The sequence below is a fragment of the Rattus rattus genome, chromosome 5 (assembly GCF_011064425.1).
Source record: "Rattus rattus isolate New Zealand chromosome 5, Rrattus_CSIRO_v1, whole genome shotgun sequence".
Lineage (NCBI taxonomy): Eukaryota > Metazoa > Chordata > Mammalia > Rodentia > Muridae > Rattus > Rattus rattus.
In genome coordinates, this window is record NC_046158.1 from 21,538,452 (window position 1) to 21,553,738 (window position 15,287).

General features: G+C 40.2%; 1 protein-coding gene across 1 annotated transcript in view; it reads left to right on the forward strand.

Annotated features, from left to right (window-relative positions):
- The window catches only part of Arhgap15 (Rho GTPase activating protein 15), a 617,921-nt gene that overhangs the window by 94,229 nt on the left and 508,405 nt on the right, over nt 1-15,287 (forward strand). Inside the window, exon 5 of the mRNA XM_032903250.1 lies at nt 10,994-11,081. Coding sequence (XP_032759141.1) covers nt 10,994-11,081 — 88 coding nt within the window. The remainder of the gene's footprint in view (nt 1-10,993; nt 11,082-15,287) is intronic.

The following is a 15,287-nucleotide window of genomic DNA, read 5'->3' on the forward strand; positions in this document are numbered from 1 at the left end:
CAAGAAAAAAAGGACAAGTTGACAAGTTGATTGTTTGGTCAAGAAAGATACTAGCTATGTTGTTTGTATGAGGAGGGATTTAAAATAACCATGTTTATTTTAGAAATTTCGCTAATACTTGCATCAAGTATATTCTATATTTAGCTTTATAGTAATTATGCAAAAAATTAAGGTGTGTGGAAGTACTCAAAGTAAAAATAACATTTCCTCATGAGTGTCCTACTATTATAATATAAATATTATATTACTAGAATATATAAATATTCTAATCAGCTACACAATGGAACTATACTTAATTGAATTATATAATATGTTACTAGAAAGATGTCCTGGCTCACATTAGAGAATAAAATATCCTTTGGCTTGATGGCTATCATGAATAGTGTCTATAATAATTTCGAAGAAGTAAAATAGAAGTAGCACTTATAATTCTGATTCTTACACCAGAATCTATCTAATAATATCTAATATTAAATAGGAAAGGGGCTAGTTTCTTCCCAAGGACTGTTTCTTGTGAGCAGCGTAGCAACCAACCTCCCTCAAGAGGGCCAGAGGGAGATAAGATCAAGTCCACAGCAGCTTCAGGCCTGGCCTTCTCTGTCTCCAGAGAACCCTCAGTCAAGCTTTAACAGAGCAACAGGTGGGCATTATTGACAGAGTAGCTCAGCCCACCTGCCCTTCCTTTCCACACACCACATGCCACGGTCGTCAGCTCAGGCACGTGGAGGGTGCAGTAGGACCACGGTCAGGATGAGTAAACCAAGACGCTTTCTTACCTGACCAACCCCATGAGCTCCCACCCCTAACCCCACTCAAGACATCCCGGCTGAGTCCATTCCTCATTGGGTTTGGGATGGCCACATATGACAGCATTGACCAGTTCACCCTCCAGCCTCTCAGAAAACAGGAAGGCCATGAAAACTAGGTGACGGTCCTCTGTGGTGGCTGTCGGACACCCTTCATCTGTATTCTATTAGCCAACCTGGAGGGAGGGATCTAAAGCATGCTGAGAGCCATTTTTCCTTCCTACTCCTGGGAACACAATGCAGCATTTCAGTGTATGCACTACTGTGTGGTTTTTTGTTTGCATAGAAACATACTGAACGTGTGTACACTGTCTTGATTGAAGCTTAAATTCATAGAGGCTTCTGCATTGATCTGTATTCTATGTTATTGGTTTCTCATTCAGTTTTGCATGCCATACATTCTTCAGAATATTTAAAGTTCTGTAAATTTTAGTTCTTGCTCTATAATTCTCAGGTGCAGTGAATTGAATTGATGCTATCCTTCAGGTGGAGCCCTGCGGTATTATCTTTGTGGGCAAGACCCCTGGGTGGTTTTATTTATATTCTCTTCTACTTTGAATTTCAATCTTCTGTGTAAATATGCTCTAATGGGAATATCAATCTCTTGTGTATACGTGCTCTAATTAGTCTTCAAATCCCCTATCTGGACATTTCTTTTTATGTATGGTATTCAAAACAAATCAACAAAATAATTATTTGTAATAATGCGAGAATTAATGTATTCTAGATTGCATAAACAGTTTGTATTCAAAAGCTCAGGTTTCTTGCTATGTCCATTCAATACTAATACACAGATATGTGTTGTGGTGCCATAGTCAAAGACCATGTTCTTCCAGGTGTTGCCCACTCGATACTCTGTATCTGCACCAACTTTTATTTTCTTAAGTCTCCCAGGCACAAACTCCTCTAAGTTATCTCTAACTCTCCAAAACCTAAAACATTGCAAGAAATCACACACAGTTGTTTCTTCGGAACCTGTTAGAAGTGCTCCCTGGGAAATGAACTCACCAGTTAAGATCGCTCGAGCATCTTCTCTGTTCCACTGCCGTGCTCTCTTGAATGACTGCTGCACCTCACACAATTACTCTGCATTGCCAAAGGGATTCCTTTTCTCTACAATCCCACCTTGCAGTATGCTTCTATATTGTCAAGTGTCTGGCCACAGTGTACTCCCCTAATGCGTCTTCCTTCCCATTTGACTGACTGCTGTTGCAGTTGGATGTAACTCTCGTTACTCATCTGGAGTCACTCAAATTCTGCCTCTCAAGAAATGCATACTCATGGAGCTTTTACTGAGTGTGTTTTCTTCTTATTGTTTGAGAGAATGCATACTATATTACAATCTATTATAGATAATTGTTAGTTTTTGGCATTACAAATATCTCCCCTAGATTTCTGGAGTTCGTTATTACATGTACTATAAATACGTTCAAGCTGAACATGTTAAATGTAGTAGTCACCATTTTTTGTACACTTGCTATCCTGACCTGTTCATGTGCTACTGTACGGCAAATGCTTTCAAACTTCCTTTTTATTTAATTTTTAATTTGAGCCAAGTTTTATGCTAAAGGTATTATAACTATAGTACACAGCATAATTATTGACATTTAAAAATATTTTCTCGGGCTGGAGAGATGGCTCAGCCGTTAAAGGCTAGGCTCACAACCAAATATAAAAATATTTTCTCCACTTTAATTCTAAGGCTAGATGACCCTTTCAAATTGCTTGGCTGCTAAAGAGTGTTAGGGGCTGAGGAAATAATGTGACAGGTAACATTTTTTCCTGCAGTAGGGCCTGAGTTCCCATCCCTAAGTCCCACGGGAAAGGGGCTTGCAGAATTAGAGACAGATGTGTATGAGGAGCTCACTCCCCCTCAGCCAAGCTACAACAAAATAAGGAGATATAGAAGACAATTACCAACTACCACCCTCTTCTGACCTCGATACCAGTGCTCACAGGAGTAAGTAATAAACACACACACACACACACACACACACACACACACACACACACAAATGCATGCACATGTTACACCACACACATGAGTATAAGCACACTGATGTGCCCCGACCTTTACCCACACATAAAGTAAAGAACCTTGCTAATCTTACTATATATTGCTATTGCTTGTCCAAAGTCTATATTTTTATCAGCAACCAAAGGGTCAGTTTGGTCATAGCCTTGAAAAATTATGGCAATTTTTTCCCATGGAAAACTTAATAATTATTAAATGATGTCACCTAGTTAGCATAATTTGTATTGCTTGGGTGAGATTTGTCTGTGGACTGTTTCCCATTTATCAAGAATCTTATATCATTTTAATAAAATTTAATGAGCTAATGAGCGGTATTAATAAATGATTATCCTGTCAAGCACATGGTTGATTGTGATAGCAGTGATACTGAAGTCCCATTAGGTTATGTGCTTCACGGTCATTTCCTGTTTTTCAAATGGAAAAACCATTGTCTTAACTGCTCCTTCCTCCAGAGTCTTATGGATGTAGTTGCATAGCATCTAACCCTGGCCTGCTTGAAACATAAACGTTTGCTTCTTCCTCTTCCTCTTCCTCTTCTTATTAATATTATTAATAATATTAATCATTTTATTCTTTTACATTTCAAGTGATATCCCCCTTCCTGGTTACCCCTCCTCAAGCCCCCAACCCATTTCCTTTCTCCTTCCTCCCCTTTGCCTCTATGAGAGTGCTCCTCCACCCACTCATCCACTCCCGCCTCCGGCATCCCCCTACACTAGGGCATCAAGCGTCCACAGGACCAAGAGCCTCCCTTCCCATTGGTGTCAGATAAGGCCATCCTCTGTTACATATGTACCTAGAGTCATGGATCCCTCCATGTATACTCTTTGGTTGGTGGTTTAGTCCCTGGGAGCTCTGTGTGGTCCGGTTAGTTGATATTGTTCTTCCTATGAGGCTGCAATCCCCTTCACCTCCTTCAGTCCTTACTCTCGCTCTTCCATTGGGGTCCCCAGACTCAGTCTGATGGCTGGCTGTGAGTATATGTGTCTGTATTGATCAGGTGCTGGTAGAACCTCTCAGGGAACCAGGTTCCTATCAGCAAGGGCTTCTTGGCCTCAGCAATAGTATCTGGGTTTGGTGTCTGCAGATGAGATGGATCCCTAGGTGGGGCGGTCTCTGGATGTCCTTTCCTTAAGTCTCTGTTCCATTTTTTGTCCCTGTCCTTCTTTTGGACAGGGACATTTCTGGTTTAAATTTTTTGAGATGAGTGGTGGCCCCATCCTTCCTCGGGGGCTGTGCCTATCTACTGGAGGTGGTTTTTCAGGTTCTATCTCCCCTTTGTTGGATATTTCAGCCAGTCATCCTGTTTGTTCCTGGGAGCCTCTAGTTTCCCTGGTATCTGGAACTTTCCAGTGGGAGGCCAAGAAGCAAGGGCTGTTCTTTTGTTATTTGCCACCCTTGATCCCAAGAGCTTCAACTGCAATTTAATAAACATCATGTTTGGAACTTTGGCAAAGTTTTTGCGCTATCAAGCCATGCTATGCCATCTACATCTGACATTGCTCCTTATTTTGATCTTGTCTTTCCTACCTTATTTATTTGTGTCGGTTTCTGTCATTCGCTGTATTTTTCCGTAAGGAAAAAAAAAAGTATTACTCATGTGACTAGGAGAAGGTGGCAGGAGAGAGAAGTTGTTGGCTTAATCTTACATTCATAAAGGGCCCCAAACTTAGCCTTATTTTGAAATGAGGTTATACACATTTCCCTTGTGATATACTGACAGGCTTAAAAGCAGAATTCACTCAGCATTCAACTTTAATTTTTAATTATGAACCTTGAAATTATGCCTCAGCTTTTCTGATGAATCTCGGGAACCTTTTTATTTGGGGAATTTCATACTCAAAGCTGTAAGGAGCCCTGGATTCCCTGAAGCCCCGCGATGACTTAGTAATAGTTTTTTTTTGAGGGGGAGGGTTGTTCGATTGTTATGTTTTGTTTTTCTAGTTCTTAGAGCTTCATTTTACAAAAGCGCCTGCCCATGTGCTTCTGCGAGTTCATCATGACACATGTTTCGGCGTGTGCATCCTTCCTTTGTGGGTCCCTCTGTGACTCTACATCTCCTCACATTATCATCTCACGTTGCTCTCCCCTTCCGAAGGGCATGGAAATGCTTGTGTGACTGTGGATGGAAAACGAGCATGAAAACAAACCTGAAAATGGTTGCAGTTGTCACGTTTACCAGTGCCTGCACTCCTTACAGGCTCCGGGCGCTTAGACTGTCATTGTGTGTGCCCGTGTGCATCTGTGTGCTGATACAGTCATCAATTTCTTCCTCTCTCTCTCTCTCTCTCTCTCTCTCTCTCTCTCTCTCTCTCTCTCTCCCCTCCTCTCTCTGTCTCTCTCTCTCTCTCTCTCTCTCTCTCTCTCTCTCTCTCTTTCTTTCTTTCTTTTCCTTTCTCTCCCTTTCTTTATTTCTCCTCCGCTCTCTCTTCCTCTCTCTCTTTCTTTCTTCCTGAAGATATACTAAAGTGCTCTTCAATGTGAACTTAATAACTTCCTAACCTACATGTTTTCTATCAGCTTGAATTGTATGTATCCTCTGTGCAAAGAATGGAAGGAAAAAAGGAAGGAAAGAAGGAAGAAAGGAAGGGTTAAAACTGTTCTCAAGGTTGTTGACACTTTTTGCTTAGCATGCCAATAAATCAACACAAAACTTATTTCTGTCTGTCTCTCTATCTTTGTCTCTGTGTCTCTGTTGTTCTGTGTCTCTGTCTCTCCCTGTCTCTCTCTGTCTTTCTCTTTCTCCCCCCTCCCTCCCTCCATCCATCCTTTCTTTCCTCTTTTTGCAACACTAAAGGAAATGTGTATTTTGCACCTACTGTCTCATTGGTTCACCTTTTTAGTACATTACAGAAGCTTAAAATATGAGAGAGGAGACAGAAGTTCTCAAAGCTGCTTGGTCTAAGAGTCTACAGGGTATTATGGTAAATTATTCAGAGGCATTTGAATAAATTACCAGCCCAGAATCAAATCAACTCCACAGTAAGGAAACCAGGTAACCGAGGCAGGTGACACAAAGAGAATGAGGAGTTGATGAGGTCATCTTAACAATCAGTGCCTCTGGATTTGTTGGCTTCTGAGATATATGTATATGTATATGTATATGTATATGTATATGTATATGTATATGTATATGTATATGTATATGTATATGTATATGTATATGTATATGTATATGTATATGTAAATATATGTATATGTAAAGAACATGGGGCAGAGGGCAAGGTACAAAGTTGTGACATGAAGAGGAATGAGCATGTTGGAGGCCCTAGACCCTTAGGAAGCTGATAACAGCTTCAAGGGTCATTTCCATCCTCCAGTCAAGCAGGTACACGCTGCTGTTATTCTGTGCTGCCATCCGGTGTCCATTTGGTAGAATGTCAAGCTGCTGCCTGTGCCAGGGGCTTTTATTGTTTTGGTTTTGCTTTGTTTCACATTCTTCCATTTCTTCCACTTTACAACTCACAACTTGCTTTTAGTAAGCTATGTGAAGTTTTCCCCTTGCCTAAAATACCTCGCCAATTGCCTGTATCAAAATCAGTTTTTCAGATACGAATTTAGGTCTGTCTGGCTTTGGAATTATAGTTAGAACCTCTCATCCTATTAGATGTCATGTGATTCATCAAAATGTAAGACGTGTTTTCATTTCTTGCCCACGGATCTATTTTCTGCACGGAAAGACTAGCTGTAATTCTTCACTGACTACCTGGAAGTATGAGTGGGGATCTGCTCATTCCAGGGGCTACTGACTCCTGATTTCCTAAGCTATATGTTTCCTTACAGCTTAAATTTTGTCCTTTTGTGAAAAGGAAGGGAGGAAGGAAGGAAGGAAGGAAGGAAGGAAGGAAGGAAGGAAGGAAAGAAAGAAGAAAGAAAAGAAGGAAGGAAGAAAGGAAGGACTCATGAAAGGGTTAAAACTCTTCTCCATGTCCCAGTGTTATTATGAAGACAGGCTTTAGCTGCTCCCCACTGGTGTAGGAACACACTTGGCCTGCAGAAGGTGGCACAGAAGGCTTGAATCACTAATACAGGCAGCACTGCTTCTAGGAGAAAGAGGTCTCATGCTTTTCCAAGAGCACGTTCTCTCCTCCTAACTCCTGCCATGAGGTTCGGCATAGAGTATGCATAAGAGGAAGGTGCATGGTCCCACTCCAGAGACAGCTGATCCTTCAGAATGGGGGTGGGCTTCGGAGGTAAATCCCTAAATCTCTTCCTCATGACTGTATGCCCTTAGGTAGGACACAGTCTCAGTCAGCTTCATTTTTCTCCTCAGTTATACTGACACCTCATTTACCTTGAAGAGCTACTAAGAGGAATGGATTCTTTCCAATCTTTAAGGTCTATCTTCTAGTCAGTGATATAAATCTTTGAGGTCTGCCTTACTCTACTTTTATCTTTTCCTTACCATCTTTACTTTTCTCGTCTGCTCTGAGAATTGTGTGGCATGAAACGTGTGGTAACATTATTGAATAAATTGTTAAAATATACGATGTATGTGAAAAAGCAGTTGGCATTCTGTGTACCAAGTGGGAGCGAAAGCAACATGATAGCTCCGAGTATTGACAGGTTTCAGAAGGAGAGAAGAATCTCAACTCTCTAGTTGGGGGCTGCTACAATGATTAATTCTCTTCAAAAGAATAAGGAAACTAGTAAGAGAGCCCAAATGGATGACTGGTTCTCACAAACTACAAATGGTTTTAAGAAGTGAAGTCAAGGGGTTGGGGGATTTAGCTCAGTGGGGGGTTGGGGATTTAGCTCAGTGGTAGAGCGCCTGCCTAGCAAGCACAAGGCCCTGGGTTCAGTCCCCAGCTACAAAAAATAGAAAAGAAAAAAAAAAGAAAGTGAAGTCAACCAAGATTGTGTTGCCAACATCGACAATATCCCCAGTCAACTTAGCACTGTTTAAGTCTTTTTTAAATATACAGCATAAGGACCTAGATTACATATATGACAAGATCGGTTTTAAGAGAAATTGGACTTGACCTTAAATGCTCATGTGGTCATAAGTAGGTCATCTAATAAATGCTCTGAGACGAGTTTTCTGGATGAGCACATGGGGATGTTAGCAGCTTCGGTCCTTTTGTCCTAAGAGTGTAAACTTTGGCTAGACTATTAAACTTTTACTAATTGCTCAAACTAAATATGCCACTGATATTTTTTTAAAAGGTGTCATAAGAGAAATTGGAGTGAAAGGGGGTCTTAACTTTATCTACTGCCTTTTATTGTTTGTTATGACATGAAATAATTTTCACGCTGAAGGATTCAGCTTTCCTCTTCATTCCGATACGATGAAGATGATGTTTGAGAGTGACAAAGCCAAGGTACCACAGCACCAGACATAGGTATTACACACAGTCACGTGGCTAGGCTTCCCAAATTTTTGTCCTTAGGCACCAGTGCTTGTCCTTCTAGTTTACCTCGCAGGGATACATGGAAAGTCCTACAACAGAAGGATGACGTAACCGAAATATATGGACTTCCTGCCTAACCCGCTCCAGTTAGAAGTTGAAAGAATAGAAGTGTTTTTTTCAGCAAGTTCTATAAATGATCAACATCTGAAACAGATTCAAACCAGAACCATTTCTCTAGGAACTTCTATAGATAGGGAGCAAGTACGGTGTACGAGCAGCCTGCCAGAAATTGTAGTGAGAGGCATAGCAGGTGGGTTAAATATGGGTTCGCCATGCGTTAGGATGCCTCGCACTCTGGTCACGAATGGTCAAGAGGACTGTGACAGAGTTGACTAGACTTGACCAGTGGCCCCGGTACTCTAATACCTCTCACTCTTCCTTTTAGAGTCAGCCGATATGGCATAAAGGAAAGGCTACTACAGGTTTTATTCACCTAAATACAGCCGGTATCTAGAAAAAACGAATGTGTGCTGATCCAGACAGAAAATGCTAAGTTTTCTCGGACATTTAATAATTTGATTGAGGCACTGACTGAACTCAGAAGACGCACATCTGAAGAAAAGTGTGTCCGACAGCATGGGGTCACATGTGATGAAATCCTGAATGTGTTTCCTGCATGTTTGTTTAACCTGTTCTTTTTTTTAAAAATGCAATAATGTATGATTTAAAAAGCCTTGGGGAAATGGGGGGGGCTGAAAAGATGGCTCAGTGGTTAAGAGCATTGACTGCTCTTCCAGAGGTCCTGAGTTCAATTCCCAACAACCACAGGGTCACGACCATCTGTGGTAGGATCTGATGTCCTCTTTTGGTGTGTCTGACAGTGTTCTCACATAAAATAAATAAATAAATCTAATAAATAAAACAGGAAGGAAAGGAAGGAAGGAAGGAAGGAAGGAAGGAAGGAAGGAAGGAAGAGAAAAAAGAAAGCTTCAAGAGTCTGGAGAGAAGTCTTAGTGCTTAGGAACACTGGCTACTTTTCCAGAGGACCATGTTTGGTTAGCAACACCATTGTGGTTGCCCACACTACACTTTACTCAAGATCTGACACCCTCTTCTGGCTCTGCAGGCACAATGTATATGCATATACATCCTGGCATATCATGAATACACATCAACTAAAGATAAATAAAACTTTTTAAAAAGGAAATCTTCAGGAATTACGAGCCACCCCACTCTTTTTGCCATCATTAGTCATACCAAATCAAAACTGTCTTTGTAATGAAAACTCTCAATTCCATAGGCAAAGTAGAAAGAACTCACACAAAACTGGTGCATATGGGTACATGATAATACGTCACATTGGCATATTTTGTATGGATTTTTATTCATCTGACTGTGGGATTTTTTGAAACCTTTTCTTCATCACTTTTTGTAAAAGTCAATGCAATTATGTTTAAATAAAGGTTAAACTTGAGAAAATTGTAACAATATAATTTATTGGGTAGAAACTTATGCATGACAGTCTTATTGATAGTTTTGCCACCTATGAAAGAAACATTTGTTGACACTGAAAGAGCTGTAGAGGCAACAGTGTGTTCAATTGTACAACTAAGAAACACAAAGGGAAGGATAAAGCTCTCCCCACTTTGTTTAACTATGGTTACATAGAGACTCTTGCCAGCCAATGTGTTCATTGGTTACATAAATGTCCAGTTAGTTCCTAGACTCTCCAGACCTCTGTGCTAGGCTCTGAAAATATCCCAATAACATTGAAATGATTTCTTTGCCTGGGGCTTTGTATTTTAATGAAGGCAATGGAAGTGGAAGAATGTATTTTTTTAAATTCATCTTCTTACATGACATGGATATACTTTGAGGGCAGCAATATTTGGACTTCTGATGGATGGAATTAATAATCAGAATCAGAAGGAGATGAGCTGGGTGAAAACAGTCCTAGGTAAATTGCATAGCATGGAGTAAAGTATAAATTATGGTCAATGTTGAAATCTTCCCAGGTCAGTATTCTTAAACACAGGGGTCATTCTTCCAAAGTAGAATTGTATTTTGTGTCCTGGCTTTGTCTGTCTGTCTGCTTGTTTGTACGTTAGCAGCAGAATTACCAAGTCATGTACCATTCACATTAATATTCAGAGCTTTGGAAATCTGGAACTCATTTAAGATTAATTAAAATTTGTAGAAATGGGCAAGCCTAGGCAAAAGCTCTGTATAAACTTTCGAAACTTTATGAAACTATGTTGTTAAACTGCACTCCAGAAGAGATGATGTGAAACAATGGATCTCCAAGTTGGTTCTTTTCATCCTTGGCACTTTCATGGGAGCAAGGAGAAAGCAGGCCTCTCTTGTCCTTGTAATTCTTTGATTGCTAGTGAGGGTCAAGATCATTTTGATTTAAAGAGTGATGGGTGAGGTGGTCGGTCTGTCAGATTCTGAGATGCACTACATCGATGAGAAAGAGAGATAGGGTGGGCTCCCATCCTTCTACCTTACAGCTTCCATCCTGGGAAGAGGAACATGAGTGGATACACAAAATATAGGCATTGGCTAGTGAAAGAGTATCAACGCGGATTTACAAGAGGAGGAAATTTTATTTATGCATCACGGGTTTTTAAATTCTGGAGTGTTCTTATTATTATCTGAATTTTTTTTTTTACCATTTACCAGGTTTGAATAGATTTCTAGAAAATTTCATCAAAAATTAGCCTGCACTCACCACACAGTCCCTGACATGGCTGTTGGATGTTCTTTCTACTCATGACGCACTCATCTTTTTCTCCCCTAAGGAAAAACTGGTCTACTTCCTGGATTGTTCTCTCTGGCCGAAAACTTGAATTTTACAAAGACCCCAAGCAGCAAGCTCTCCCTAACGTGGTAGGTCGTCCTCGGTTTCGCTACCGTCTTTTCAGAAATCGCCTTGAAGCGAATGTGTGGCTTCATCACGACTTCACCCCGAAGCCCCTGAGCTACCAACATCTATCTGAAAGCAGATGGAAAAAATGACTCAGTAACCTTTTAATCAGATAGGGGGAAAATAGAATGTAGTGTTTGTTTTATTAAGCACTGCATTTAGAGAAGATTCCCGAATGAGATAGATAGTAAGCAGTTCTCTGGTAATGTGAAGGTAACGCTCTAAATTAAGGTGCCATTTATAAGTGCTTTATTCTTATTTATGAAATAATCACTAAATGCTGCTACTTTCCCAAATAATGCATTATAAAACATGTTATAAAATGCATTAGTAATAAATGTTTAACGGATGAGACTATGGGAGGCTGCTTTAAAGAATATTATAAGACGTAAATCGTATTAAACCATGTATGGGCATCTTTAATACATGGATTTAAGTTGTTATGTTGTGTTCTCTAACGTGCCTCACACATTAATAAATAATAATAAACTGTTCATAAATGGCACCTTAATATAGGGTGTTACCAATGAGAAAACACTCTCAGCTAACGAAGTGATTTTTTATCTTGGTCTAACTACGACATTCACCATATCCAGCTAACCTTTCTGAATACTTCTTATGACTACACCTAATCAGCTTAATGCAATTTCTGTTCCTGTGGTTATTGCAAAGTGAGATTTGCAGAATCGCTTTATTATACCTGAAGGAAGCCATCGCAGGCCATAGAGATATGGCAGCCACAGCAGGAGCCTAGAGAAACCTCGAGAGCATAACCCAGCTGCCCAAACATGACATCTACCATGAGGTGCAAGAAAGGGTAGGTAGACTGTCTGTCAGCCATGATCAGGGAGGACTCCAGGCCATAAGGAACGAACCTGCCTTAGCCCATTGGTCTGATAGATGGTAGGGAAAGCGGTGGCCTGGTGGGAGGGAACCAGAACGAGCGAGTTTATATTTGGCAGGTGATAAAATAATGGCTCTTTGCTCTGCAGCCACTGGTCGTGTTTGCCGCGCAATCCTCTTTTAATATAGAATAGCACCTCCAGCTAAGAGATGTCTTTTAAAGGCGCGAAATTTAGGAAGAACAAAGGACTGCATTTGGCATGCCCTTCATAATTGAAATCGTCTTTGTCTGCAAGTGGCTTACTGATTTTGGAGTCTCAGTAAGGTCCAGTTTACAAACTAATTAAGAATAAATTAAAAAAAAATATCTTAGTCCTTTTGGATTCTAAATTGCTTCACAAATCTGTTCTAGGGCTTTGTTTTGTTTTTAATTTTTGGCTACAATAAGGTTGAGATAATATTTGAGGGAACATAAAACACCACATTGAGCTGGGCACTGGGCAGCCCCTCACAGAGCCTTTGTCTTCCCTTTGAATAAGTTCTACAGGGAAGGTAGGAGGTGGGAAGATGCCAGCCTGACTGGGCTTGGCTGCTAAGAAGAAGATCTTTGTCCTGCTGAGGGAGAAGAATCCTGCAGGAGCTGAGTCCCATGGGGCTGTGGGAACGACTGGAAGGATTAATTCCATACTAAAGCATTTGCTTTGTCATTTTAAATCTCCTCATACAGGGAGATACAATTCTCTCAGCTGTTTAATCATACAAAGGTGAAAGGAAACTCACTTTTCCATTGCTGACAAAGGTTAACTCACTAATTGTAAACCTCCAATCCAACCTTCGGGATTGTCACAAACTGACAATGGATTTGATTTGCAGAAGAAATTCATTGACTTTCTCTTTTTCTGGCAGTCCTTATTTATTACTTCTGGCTGCATTTTCGGTGCGCCTAGTTTCTTCCAAGCACACATTGTCTTCAAAGCGAATTCTGGGTAGGGGCTAACTGTTCTGTGGTAATGGGGAAGAGAATTACAGATCTGTGTTTGTACCGCATGAATTGTCTTGCTAGTCAATTTCTTGGATTCATTTCTAACCAAGTATTAAAGGCCTAGTGGGATTGCTGCATTTACCAACTAGAGCCTAGGAGAAATGATACAATGGTTGCCAGGCCTTGATTAAAGATGCTGTGGTTTTATTCTGGAAAAGGTTTATGTTTAAGATTCCGAATTTCCCTTACACCCCTTAGCTGAGTCCCAGTGTTCTCTCTGCTTCTGAGGAAAAGCCTGTCCTCTCCTCCACCAGGCCTGGAGAAGCTGCCCTAAGTGATCTAGAGAATATGTTGTGCCGTAGTCTGTCAGAGCCATGTTGGAATGTGAATGATAAGACAGAGTTAGAGGCAGCTCTGACCCAGAGGGCCAGTTCTGTGTGGCACTTAGTAGCTGCCAGTTACTCAAGTTCGTTGAGTTGGGAGTCCTTGAATGAAAGGAAGGAGTTAAGCAGAAGGAAAGAGTTGCAGCAGCTCTAACTAATTACTAGTCACCTGCCTTCGTATTTGCCAATACTGTATGTCAGTATTTGGGGCTGAAAAGATGATTCCGAGGTTAAGAAGATAGTCTACTCTCCCACAGGAACCAGGTTCAGTTCCCAGTACCTACCTGGCAACCCATTACCATCTGTAATTCTCATTTCAGAGATTTTGAGGTCCCTGATCTTCACCAACACTAGGCACCACGCGTGATGCACATACATGCAGGCAAAAGACTCATATAAATAAAATTAAAATAAATAAATCTTCAAAAGATAATTAATTAATATATTAAAATATTTTATTTGGTGCAAAATATAGAAGGCAGCAGTATAGTTAAGACATTGGACTATATTAATTTATATGAATTGTGTGACATATAGAATAGAGAATGCCTGCTGCCTACAGGAAACACACCCCAGAGACAAAGACAGACACTACCTCAGAGTGAAAGGCTGGAAAACAACTTTCCAAGCAAATGGTCAGAAGAAGCAAGCTGGAGTAGCCATTCTAATATCAGATAAAATCAATTTTCAACTAAAAGTCATCAAAAAAGATAAGGAAGGACACTTCATATTCATCAAAGGAAAAATCCACCAAGATGAACTCTCAATCCTAAATATCTATGCCCCAAATACAAGGGCACCTACATACATAAAAGAAACCTTACTAAAGCTCAAAACACACATTGCACCTCACACAATAATAGTGGGAGATTTCAACACCCCACTCTCATCAATGGACAGATCATGGAAACAGAAATTAAACAGAGATGTAGACAGACTAAGAGAAGTCATGAGCCAAATGGACTTAACGGATATTTATAGAACATTCTATCCTAAAGTAAAAGGATATACCTTCTTCTCAGATCCTCATGGCACTTTCTCCAAAATTGACCATATAATTGGTCAAAAAACGGGCCTCAACAGGTACAGAAAGATAGAAATAATCCCATGGGTGCTATCAGACCACCACGGCCTAAAACTGGTCTTCAATAACAATAAGGGAAGAATGCCCACATATACGTGGAAATTGAACAATGCTCTACTCAATGATAACCTGGTCAAGGAAGAAATAAAGAAAGAAATTAAAAACTTTTTAGAATTTAATGAAAATGAAGGTAACATACCCAAACTTATGGGACACAATGAAAGCTGTGCTAAGAGGAAAACTCATAGCGCTGAGTGCCTGTAGAAAGAAACAGGAAAGAGCATATGTCAGCAGCTTGACAGCACACCTAAAAGCTCTAGAACAAAAAGAAGCAAATACTCCAAGGAGGAGTAGAAGGCAGGAAATAATCAAACTTAGAGCTGAAATCAACCAAGTAGAAACAAAAAGGACCACAGAAAGAACCAACAGAACCAAAAGTTGGTTCTTTGAGAAAATCAACAAGATAGATAAACCCTTAGCCAGACTAACGAGAGGACACAGAGAGTGTGTCCAAATTAACAAAATCAGAAATGAAAAGGGAGACATAACTACAGACTCAGAGGAAATTCAAAAATCATCAGATCTTACTATAAAAGCCTATATTCAACAAACTTGAAAATCTGCAGGAAATGGACAATTTCCTAGACAGATACCAGTACCGAAGTTAAATCAGGAACGGATAAACCAGTTAAACAACCCCATAACTCCTAAGAAATAGAAGCAGTCATTAAAGGTCTCCCAACCAAAAAGAGCTCAGGTTCAGACAGGTTTAGTGCAGAATTCTATCAGACCTTCATAGAAGACCTCATACCAATACTATCCAAACTATGGAAACAGAAATTGAAACAGATGGAGCACTACCAATTCCTTCTTTGAA